This window comes from Pezoporus flaviventris, unplaced genomic scaffold (assembly GCF_033815535.1).
Source record: "Pezoporus flaviventris isolate CSIRO_AGI_PZ_B2104156 unplaced genomic scaffold, CSIRO_AGI_Pfla_v1 ptg000107l, whole genome shotgun sequence".
Classification (NCBI taxonomy): domain Eukaryota; kingdom Metazoa; phylum Chordata; class Aves; order Psittaciformes; family Psittacidae; genus Pezoporus; species Pezoporus flaviventris.
Window position 1 is genome coordinate 1935404 of NW_026892655.1, and position 11539 is coordinate 1946942.

The window sequence follows — 11539 nt, forward strand, 5'->3', positions numbered from 1 at the left end:
TGGGGGAGGACTGCCTCCTTCCCATACAAGCCAGCACCCTCCTGCACTGGAGATGCCTATCCAAGACCTGGTTCATTGCCTGCCCCCAGGTGGGACAGGCAGGGCTGGGGATCTGCTCTTTCCTCAAGTGCTCTGAAGGTTTCCCAGCAGGCTGGGGTCAGGGCACCTTTGCTTCTCTGAACCTGCATGAAAAGCAAAGCTTGTGCAAGCTCAGGGGCCATCAGTCCCCCAAGGGTTGCAGCCATGGATGATCCAACAGCTTCACTGTGGGCTCTTGGAGAGGGACTCGGAGCAGCCCCAAGCAAGGGGCTTCCACCACTGGCTCCCCCAGTGCTGCCTGGTTGCTGGGTGCAGCAGGAGGAGCTGGAGGGTGGCTGCAGGCAGCCAAAGTCCAGGAGCATCCCTGAGCCCTCCCCTTCCTTTGCAGAATCCTCTCTCCAGTGACAACGCATCGTCCTTCTGCAGCACTGTGGATTACAAGCCCCCGGAGCCAGAGCAGGAGGAGGTGGCAGAAGAGGCTGAGGAGAGCAATGAGCCCGAGGAGTGCTTCACAGAAGGTGAGGAACCGAGTGAGGCAGGGCACGGGGTGGGGAAGGGGCTGTTGCCGAAGCAGTTCTTGCAGCATAACCTCTTGCAAACCCACCCCTAAGCACAGCAGGATCCTGCTCCAGCCTCCCTCTGGGAGGGCTTAAAATGACATCAAACTACGGATAGAGCCCCTTTGGTGGAAACGCCCTGGCCACGAGGTAACCCCAGCTCCTTGTCCCATCCGCAGCCTGCGTGAAGAGGTTTCCCTGCCTCTACGTGGACATCACCAGTGACAGAGGGAGGATATGGTGGAACCTCCGGAAAGCCTGCTTCCGCATCGTGGAGCATGACTGGTTCGAGACCTTCATCGTCTTCATGATCCTCCTCAGCAGCGGGGCGCTGGTAGGTCCTGCCTTTCCCCCTGTCCCATTTGCTCTGCAGCAGCTCCCCAGTTGGCTGCGAGCCCAGGAACAGGGCAGCTGCAGGGCCTGGGCATCGCCTCACTGGCTCCTGTGCAGAATAACACATCTGTGGGCAGATGTTGGGTTTAAACCCCCTTCAGCTCAGGTCTGCCCAAGGCACAGCCCAGAAGGGGATCCAAACATCCTCCCCTTGCCCTGCATCGGTATAGTCGCCCCTGCATAACCCTCCCCAGATCCATCACGAGCTGTGGCCCATGGCCTCAAGGGGGTACAACCACCTACAGCCTCCCCTCCTGCTCTTAATGTCAACCATGAAGCATCTGCACCATCTATTCAGCTTTATGTGGATGGTTCCTCATCTCACTGCCTCCATAACCGACTGTAGGAGGCACTTCACCTTAACTCATGGTTGGGGGTGTCTGAGGCTGTAGCTAGTGCTGGAGTTGAAAGCTGAGCTAGAACATCTGTGCAACACCTGGACACTGCTGGTGCTTCTGATTACTTGTTTTATGTACCATGTGGACACAGCAGTAACCAAAAGTCCTGTGAGCATTTCCAAAGCTACCAAGCAACCAAAGGTGCAGGTTGGTGTCCTTGTGATGCAGCTGGACATTTCATAGCATCCTGGGATGGTTTGGGTTGAAAGGGGTCTTAAAGATCATGTAGCTCCAAACAAGAGCTAGACCCCAAGTTGATCGGGTGCATCAGTAAACGCCACCCATGTTCAGGCTCTCAAGTTTTCAAGCTGCCCCAAGCCCTAGGTAAGCAGAGACAACACAGGCAGGATGTGGCTGCACTGAGCCACAGCAAGTCTAATGGAAGAATGACCGTCACGTAGCTCCATGCCTCTTCCAGGCTTTTGAGGACATCTACATCGAACAACGAAAGGTGATACGCACCATCCTGGAGTACGCTGACAAAGTCTTCTCCTACATCTTCGTCATTGAGATGCTGCTCAAGTGGGTGGCCTATGGCTTCAAGGTGTACTTCACCAATGCGTGGTGCTGGCTGGATTTCCTCATTGTCGATGTAAGTGTTGTCTGATGAGCACCTCTAGAGCCATAGTTAGCCAGGGGATGTGGGAGCACTGGGGACTTGCAGCAGGCTGTTGGAAATGAACCCATACTGTATTTTAAAGGATAATGGAGTGGCTGTGGAACGAGGGCTTAGACCATTGCATAAAAACAATGGCCCTCCAAAGGAAGGGCCACATCTTTCCCTGGCTGCAGAAACCCTTTCAAACCCCTTCTGTTTTATGCTCACGCCGAGACCAAGCCCATGGTGTTCTACCAGCCCCCAGCAGAGATGTGAAGGGACACAGGGTCTCTCAGATGCTCTGCGACAGATCAGGCTGTTCCTTCCATGCAGTATTCCTGCTTCCCTGTCACCTCACTTGCACTCAAGAGGCAGGGATGTTCTCCACGTGCCAGTCACCCTGGGGGCTCAAGGGCTCGATGCCAGTCCTAAGTCTAGACAATGACCACCGGCCTGAGGGAGTGCTGGGGAGCGAGGGAAGGGCAGGAGCTGCTTAGCCATTGGGTTGCTCCTTCCAGGTTTCCATTGTCAGCCTGACAGCAAACTGGCTGGGATACTCCGAGCTGGGAGCCATCAAGTCACTGCGGACACTGAGGGCCCTGAGACCACTGCGCGCCCTGTCCAGATTTGAAGGCATGAGGGTAGGTGCCTCCAGCGTGCTGCTGGTTCTGATGCAGACAAGCAACGTGGTACCAGTCACCTGCATCAGGGATCCATCCCGGCTGGTTCCCTATCCAAGCTCTTTTCTCCCCTTGCAGGTGGTGGTGAATGCCTTGCTGGGCGCCATCCCCTCCATCATGAACGTCCTGCTGGTGTGCCTCATCTTCTGGCTGATATTCAGCATTATGGGGGTGAACCTCTTTGCAGGGAAGTACTACCGCTGCGTCAACACCACCACGGGCGAGCTCTTCGACATCAGCGTCGTGAACAACAAGAGCGACTGCATGGCCCTCCTCCACACCAATGAGGTCAGATGGGTCAATGTCAAGGTCAACTTCGACAACGTGGGCTTGGGATACCTCTCCTTGCTGCAGGTGGTACGTAACGAAGGCAGCTGCATCCCTCCAGGATGCACATTGCTGTAGCAGCCCCATCCCTGGCAGTGTTCAAGGCCAGGTTGGACACAGGGGCTTGGAGCAAGCTGCTCTAGTGGAAGGGGTCCCTGCCTATGGCAGGGGTTGGGGCTGGAGGAGCTTTAAGGTCCTTTCCAATCCAAACCGTTCTATAAAAACCTGAGTGCCAAGGAGGAAAGGGACAGGGTAGAAGATGGGAGGGGAACAGAAGTGTCACAGGGAACCACAGATGAGTACAGATAGCACCGACCCTGGGGCTGCAAGAAGTCCTCTGCAGAGCACAGGATGCAGGAGCAAGGAGGGGTGCATGCCTGCTTTCCCCCACCTGCAGCAGACCCAGATGGGAAGCTCAGATGCTGTATGTGCAGGCGTTGCTTGAGGATGGTGATGACTGGAAGGAGTGGGTGTGAGCACTGCAGGTCAGGAGGTTAAGGCAGCTATGCTTCCACCAACCCCCCACAGCTGAGCCAGGCGAGCAGGAGGGGAACTGCTCACTGCTGTGTTAATACAACTGAAGGTGTGGGCTCTGCTGTTGAGTGGGCTGAAAAATCCCCTCTTCACATCCAGGGGAACTGGCGGCTGCAGAACTGGAGCATAACCCAAGTCAATTGAGCAGCTTTTAACTGCAGCTTCCTCTTCAGGTTTGCTGTTCCATCAGGTTCAGGAAACAAGAGGTTCAGGCTTTTTGTTTAACAAATCAGCAGCAAAAGCCTGTCAAAGATGCAGTGTAGTTCTCCACCCCGCCAGGATCAGAACCCAGAGATCCAGCTCTTGGTCCCTCTCCTGTATTCCCAGGGAGAACCCGTAACTCCAGGCCAAGCAGCATGCTCAGAGCTAACCCCCCCCAACTAAACCCCAACCATGCACCATCACCTCCCTCCCCAGCCCCAGACACCTCCCAGTGGATCTGTTCTCTGCTGTTCCCACAGGCAACCTTCAAGGGCTGGATGGACATCATGTACGCTGCCGTGGACTCCCGTGAGGTGAGCAGACAAGCAGGGATGTCACAACCAGCACCAACAGCTCAGTTGGTGCAGCAGGGCAGCCAGTTTGTCCCTGTGTCACCCATGGCATTGCTACCTGCATCCCAGCTGCAGCCTGGCCCCACATCAGGCTCCGATCCCACCGGGATACATCCGGGGCTGAGTGAACCCCTCTCGGCTTCAGCTTCATGGTCCACAATCCCTGCTCTGCCCTCCCCAAGCCAAAGGGCTCATCCTTCACCCTGCTGCCAGATGATGCTCTCTATGTCTCCCTGGCAGTGTTCAAGGCCAGGCTGGATGGGGCTTGGAGCAGCCTGGTTTAGTGCGAGGTGTCCCTGCCCGTGGCAAGGGGTTGGAACAAAATGAAGCATGCTGAAGTTTCATGCAGGGGCTGTTTCTATTGTGATCCATCCCGAAAGCATCCCACAGCCCCCCCACCCCACCCCAGCCCCTGCCATGTGTGCACACTGCTGTGATCCGGCAGCAGGGGGACTCCTGCCCTCCTCTGCCAAGCAAACCTGCCCATGGGGCTCAGCCCCACACACCCACAGACCCCAACGCATTTGTTTCGTTGCCTGTTTTTAGCATCAGAAGCAGCCCCGGTTGCAGGTGCCTGCATTCCGCAGAGGAGCCGCTTCCACCGCCCTCCCAGAATAGCTCTGGGCTCCGTCCGCCCCTGGGGCAGAGCTGCTCTGGGTGAAAATCTGCCCTCTTCTGCCAAGAGGGCTCCTTGAAGTAGGGGCAGCCGCGTGTGGCCCCTGGGATGCTCCAGTGCAGAGCAGGACTAAGCGGTGCTCCTCGAGATGAGTGTTTGCTGCGGCTCCAGGCTGTGCCACCCCCCCTGTGCTGGGGTGGGGTGAATTAAACCACTTTTCCTTTCCCCTCTTGGCTTATTTCATCCTTCGGAAATCTGGCTTTGGGAAGAAGCTCAGGTTTGCTCATTGATACTGCTGCACCAGGGCATCCTTTCCTATTCCCCAGCCCATGCAGTAGGATTGGAGATCTGCACATCCTTGTCCACCAGCCAGTGCCGTGCAGATGTCCCTTCCCATGGCTGCTCTCACAGGGACTCAGAATTGTTTGGGTTGGAAAAGGCCTTTAAGACCACTCAACCCACACAGCATTTGCCAGATGTGTTGGAGCAGCCGCCCCATGGCTCTGTTCTGATACTGTGACCCCCAGCCTGGTGGCTTGGGGACATCCTTTTGGAGAGGGTTCACCTCATAGTCACATTTCCCATCTCTCCTGGTCAGATTGAAGAGCAGCCAGTGTACGAGATCAACCTCTACATGTACATCTACTTCGTCATCTTCATCATCTTTGGTGCCTTCTTCACCCTGAACCTCTTCATCGGCGTCATCATTGACAACTTCAACCAGCAGAAGAAAAAGATAAGTATTTCCTGCAGCCACTGCTGCCTCCTGGGTGCTGGGCCAGGATGGAGGGAGCCAGCAGGATCCTGAGGTGAGGGGACCATGGCTCTTACCTGTTAGTGGCTTCCTTCACGGTGAACACACCTGGACAAACAGCACCAGGTTGGTGTCCTGGCCATAGCATTTATGGAGGACTTCAGTTATGGATGCAGAGGGAGGAGGCCAGGGGAGCTGCGTCTTCTCTTCCCCGTGCCATGGCAGGCACCACTTTATGCCTGTGCTGTCACTTTTCCATGTATCAAGGGGTGACTCAGCTTCTCCTCTCAAGCAAGTAGCACAGGACTAATAGGCTGGCCTGGTGGAGAGGGAAGGCAGGAGGAGGGTGGGTAACACAGAGCTCACTGTGCTGAGTGAGGTCTGAATCCCACCAAGATGCAGCAGGATCCAGCCTGGAAGGCAGGGCTGAGCCCCACCAGCCCCCCCATGGGGTGCCCCACCTGCTGTAGTGCGCTGGGAAGCAGCATCTCCCCTCTGCAGGAGGAGATCACGGTGCCAGGGTGAGCACCCGTGGGTGCTGTGAGCTAGGGGAAGCAGCATAGAAAAGGGCAGGCAGGGAGGAAGCAGGTTGCACTGAGTGAGAGCAGTGAGCGGTGCCTGGTGGAGCCTGGCTGGAGATGCTTGGTGGGAAGGAGCGTGGTCAGAGATGCTTGGTGGGAAGAGGCGAGTTCCCAGGACTAACCGCAGTGATTCCCTTTATACTTTGGAGGCAAAGACATCTTTATGACAGAAGAGCAGAAGAAATACTACAATGCCATGAAGAAGCTTGGCTCCAAGAAACCCCAGAAGCCCATCCCCAGGCCAGCGGTATGTGGGGTTAATCAGCCCAGAGTGGAGCTGGGAGGGAGCACTCTCTCAAAGTGAATGAGGGCTCCAGGGAAGACCATTTGCAGGGAAAGTAGCCAAGTCCCGGCTCCCCATTGCTACTCTTCAGACAGGAGCTTGCTTAGAACTGGGGCTTCAGGAGAGGTTCACATCAGGCAACCTCCTTTGGGTCTCCTCTTCAGCCCTGGGTGTGCTGGCAAAGGCAAGGGGGGATCCCTTTTGCAAGGATTAGGGTTTTCATCCAGCTCAGCTCCCAGCTCCTCTCCCAAGGGGAGTTAAGAGACAGGGAAAGCTCAACTTTCAGCACTCCTACAGGGAACACTGCTCCATATGTAAATTGTGACTTGAGTTTGGTTTTGATCAGCTGCTCAAGTGAGGCCTTTTCCATGTGTTGATTCTTGCCCTGATGCATTTGCTGTGGGTATAATTAGAAAGCAACCTTCCCTTCTCCTTGCACTTCCTGGCTGTGGTGTCACCAGATGGGCTTCATCCTGCCGAGTGCTGGGTACCTTCCTCCCATAGCTTTTGGGGCTGTGACCTGTGTATTGGCCACAAACCTGATGTCTCCTACGCTGTTTTAAATACAGTTCCTTCTTCTCTTTCTGTTGTGCTTTTTGTTTTGTGTGTCTGTCCCATGTGCCCACCTCACCTTTGGCTCTCCATCATCACCCACACGGTCCGTACGGCAGAACAAGTTTCAAGGGATGGCATATACCCTTGTTACCAAGCAAGTATTTGACATAGTCATCATGATCCTGATCTGTCTTAACATGGTGACCATGATGGTTGAAACAGACGATCAAAGCGAACTCAAAACGTCTGTTCTCTACAAGATAAACCTGGTCTTCATAGTCATCTTCACCGGAGAGTGCGTGCTCAAAATGTTCGCCTTGCGTCACTACTTCTTCACCATCGGCTGGAACATCTTTGACTTTGTGGTCGTCATCCTCTCCATCTTAGGTGAGTCCTCCTGGTTCCACCAGTTCCTCAAGGCTCCAACTGGATAATGACAAGTGGAAATGGTCTGGCTGATCCTCAGCCACCCACTGACACTGGCCACCCCCTTACAACCCACCCTGCGAGCAAGGCCAAGCCATCAGGACTGTGAGACAAGATGCAAGGCCAACCCATGTCACCAGGCTGAATGAGGGGCTGGAAGGGTGTCCCACTCCTCCTTGGTGCTGGGATCCCCTTGACTCCATGTTGCCTGCTGGAATGGAGCAGCAGCTTGTAACCTTTGGGTCTGTGCTCAGAGTTTGTTTTTAATCTGTTCCCTTTGCCACCAGAGGAGCAGAGCTGTGTGCCATCAGGGGTGGCCTCATCTGCTTGTATCTGCCCAACTCTGGCAGACGGAGCGAGGTAGCTCCACCTCACCTCTCGATGCTGGCTGCAGAGCATGGCAAACTCACCTCTTCTTCATCCCTTCACAGGTATCGTCCTCTCAGACATCATAGAGAAGTATTTCGTGTCACCCACTCTCTTCAGGGTCATCAGGCTGGCGAGGATTGGCCGCGTCCTCCGCCTGATCCGAGGGGCAAAAGGCATCCGGACTCTCCTCTTTGCTCTGATGATGTCCCTGCCTGCCCTGTTCAACATCGGCCTCCTGCTTTTCCTTGTCATGTTCATCTACTCCATCTTTGGGATGTCCAACTTTGCCTATGTAAAGAAGGAGGCTGGGATTGATGACATCTTCAACTTCGAGACTTTTGGGAACAGCATCATCTGCCTCTTCCAGATCACCACGTCGGCGGGATGGGATGGCCTCCTCAGCCCCATCCTCAACAGCGGGCCCCCCGACTGCGACCCCGACCTGGAAAACCCTGGCAGTTCAGTGAAAGGGGACTGTGGCAATCCATCCATCGGCATCTTCTTCTTCTGCAGCTACATCATCATCTCCTTCCTCATCGTGGTGAACATGTACATCGCCATCATCCTGGAGAACTTCAGTGTGGCCACAGAGGAGAGCAGTGAACCCCTCTGTGAAGATGATTTTGAAATGTTTTATGAAATCTGGGAGAAGTTTGACCCTGATGCCACCCAGTTCATTGCGTACAGCACCTTGTCTGACTTTGTGGACACCTTGCAGGAGCCACTCAGAATTCCCAAGCCAAACAAGATCAAGCTAGTCACCATGGACCTACCAATGGTTGCTGGGGACAAAATCCACTGTCTGGATATCCTCTTTGCCCTAACTAAGGAAGTGCTGGGAGACTCGGGAGAGATGGATGCCTTGAAGGCCACCATGGAGGAGAAGTTCATGGCCGCAAACCCCTCGAAGGTTTCCTATGAACCCATCACCACCACTCTGAAGAGGAAGCATGAGGAAGTCTGTGCTACGAAAATCCAGCGGGCTTTCCGGAGGTACCTCCTGAGGCGCTCGGTGAAGCAGGCATCCTACATGTACAGGCACAGCAAGGACGAGGATGCCTTGACCGAAGATGCACCAGAGAAGGAAGGCCTGATCGCCACCAAAATGCACGCGATGTATGGGAACAGTGGGGCAGACGTGGAGGCAGCTCCTGCCTTTGGTCTGGAGCCCGTTCCCGGCTTGGAGACGCAAAGTGCTCCCGAAGAAGAAAAAGGATGGGATAAGGAACGCGTTGTGAAAGAGTCGCTGGTGTAACAGAGAGGCTTCCATCCCTTGCCCAGCCTCAAGAGGCTCCGTTTGTATCTCTTCCTCCAGAGCTCTCCCATGTACAAATCACTAGATCTTAGATACTGAGCTGAGTTCAGATGTTTCAAGAAGCCACCTTAGCTCTCGGAGCAGGACCTCGCACTGCTCCTGGGCTTTCCAGCTCACTGCACTTGCAAACAGTTCAATGTTCTGATGAGAGTGACGTGCGAAATCTCTTGTTGGTGAAAGGGAAACAGCTGAGTTTGGAAATGATCTCAGCGTGGTAACGATGTTTTTCACACACAAACAAGTGAGGCTGGCTTTCCTTTGACTTCACGTGATTATTTATTGATGTTATTTCACAATTAGGAGGTTTTCTTGGACTTTATCCTTCCAAAGAGCAGCCAAGCAGACGGTGAAAGATGAGCCAAGTGAAATAATATTAAGAATAATTACAGAATAGACAAGGTTTTGTGAACAAAAAATCTCCAATGTCTTAAAGTAGCACCTTTCTTTTGGATATTTGAATAAGCTTGATGGATTATTTCTTTTGTTATATACAGAGGAAGTGCAATTACGTCTTAAAGATTTGTTTGCATAGCCAAAACAGAGCATCTGCAGGTATGTTCTCAGGGTTAACTATCAGGTTTTAAAGGTCTCTGAATATGCATTGAAATCCTAAATCACTCTGGTCTCTACAGCATGAATGTAAACAGTGTTTATAGTCATGCTTCCTCCTTGTTTTCCCCTTTCATCCAGGTTTTGTGGTGGCAAAGCCATGGACAAAGGTAGGGCTTGGAAAACCTCCTCCAAGAACCCCAGTCCCTGCAACAAAACCTTCTGGGGTTGCTTCAAGCCCCATAGTAGGAGGAAATACCCCACTGGAGCGCTCTTTGTTAGTGCTAATTAACAAGACGAATCCCCAGGGATTGGAGAAGGTGCTTGAATGGTCCTGGCAAGGAGCTGCTTCAATGGGATCCCTTAAATCCCACCGAGCACCAGGGGCCTTCATGCGCTGAATGCTCCTAGCGGGGTGTAAATCCCAAAGTAGCCGGGCAGAGCATCCTTCACGTGGCTGGGGCTCCAGAGGGGACCCAGGGGCACGTACTGGGCTCTGTGCAGAGGGGCCAGGCAGGTCCTCACCAGCAACCTCCCAGCAGAGGAGCATTTTCCCCAAGGGAAAGGGTTTTGCTGCTATTCAGTTCATCTCTGGACCTCCTCCTGCCTCCAAAAGGGGAAAGAAACCCTCTTGAGATCAAAACCAACATGAACCAAAACCTCTTCCAGATAAAACAAGGGCTGCTTCTTAAAGCTGAAGGGTCTGTCTTTTTGTATCATTGTAGAAAGTGTTTTGCTTGGGCTGCTTTGGTGCTGAGCCTTTTTGGGTGCCCCATGTTCAGGCTGGCCAGGAGCGGTGCTGAGCTTGCTTTGCATCCATGTGCTGTCGGCTGGGTGGCAGAGCCGGGGTCACTCTGTTCATCTCGTAGTGTTGTTATTCCATTTCCATGTTGCATAGGGTAATGCTCCCTGGAATAGGAGCCTGAGCTGCTTTAAATGGTGTTTGCATGGGAAGCATCCATGGCACAGCAGTTTCCAGCCCGGACTGTGGCTCACAATCAATGCTGCTTGTATATTTGTGTTGTCAGTGGTGGGAAAAATACCCAAGAGCAGGATTTGTGTGAGATAAAGCCTTTTTCTTTGTACATTTCTTAAAATAAACTGTAAATGGTCTATTACAAAACAAACTGCATTGGTGTGTGGTAGAGGGTGAATGTCCCACTCCCTTTGCTCCAGGGAAGACAAAAGCAACCCCTGGGAATGGCCTTGGCTGCCATCCTCAGCAGGATCTGGTGGTCCCATCCTGCACAAAAAGCCCCCCTGGGCTGCCTCCCTGGCACCTCATAGGACATGCTGCTTCAGGCTCAACCAAGGAGCAAGGTGCGGATCCTCTGAGCTGCCCCATGCCAGGTTCTGCGGGGCCAAACCTGCCCCACGGCCACGCAGGAGCAGCTCATCACCATGGGGAGAAGGCGGTGGTGGGTGAAGGAGGTTTCTGCGTCAATGCACGGCTGGAGCGGGATGTGATCCAGGACCTGCTGACGTCGCCAGGGCCATGGCACGGCCTCGCTGCTGTGTTCTTGCCCTGCCTGGAACAGCTCATCCCGGGCCTGGCATCATTTGCGTGAGAGCATCCTGGTATCAGGGCTGGAGGGAGGCGGGGGCACTGCTCACTGTCCCTGTCCTCTCACAGAGGGGGAAAGGACAGCACTGAAACCGGAGCCCTGATGAATAGGAATGGGCTGGGGAAGGGTGCAGCTGCCTGGCAGCAGCTCTGCACTGCCCACAGGGCTTGGTCTGGCCATGGACTGTGTGCTGGTGGCCCTGAGGAAGCACATGGGACCATCCCTGTGAGACCACAAGGTCCCCTACCACTGGCTACTGCAAGGAGAGACCAAGGCCGCCTGGACCAGGTCTCTGTCTGAGGGCACCAAGGAGCCTGCAGGCTGTGCAGGGGGCAATCTGGCTGTCACTGTCACTGCAAACCCTCTTTAGTTTGTCCCAGGCATTCCTGTCACAGCTCCCATCTCCAGCTGGGGCTTGATGAAAACCCCCCAGCGCCTCTGGACAC

General features: G+C 54.2%; 1 protein-coding gene across 2 annotated transcripts in view; it reads left to right on the plus strand.

Annotated features, from left to right (window-relative positions):
* SCN4A (sodium voltage-gated channel alpha subunit 4) overlaps positions 1 to 10635 on the plus strand; it is a 33302-nt gene extending 22667 nt beyond the window's left edge. For both annotated transcript variants that reach the window (XM_061477601.1, XM_061477599.1), the window contains 10 exons: positions 428 to 557; positions 776 to 930; positions 1806 to 1979; positions 2504 to 2626; positions 2744 to 3022; positions 3988 to 4041; positions 5295 to 5432; positions 6174 to 6278; positions 6986 to 7256; positions 7727 to 10635. In XM_061477601.1, coding sequence (XP_061333585.1) covers positions 428 to 557; positions 776 to 930; positions 1806 to 1979; positions 2504 to 2626; positions 2744 to 3022; positions 3988 to 4041; positions 5295 to 5432; positions 6174 to 6278; positions 6986 to 7256; positions 7727 to 8919 — 2622 coding nt within the window. In that variant the 3' untranslated portion in view covers positions 8920 to 10635. The remainder of the gene's footprint in view (positions 1 to 427; positions 558 to 775; positions 931 to 1805; positions 1980 to 2503; positions 2627 to 2743; positions 3023 to 3987; positions 4042 to 5294; positions 5433 to 6173; positions 6279 to 6985; positions 7257 to 7726) is intronic.
* The last annotated feature ends 904 nt before the right edge of the window (positions 10636 to 11539 follow it).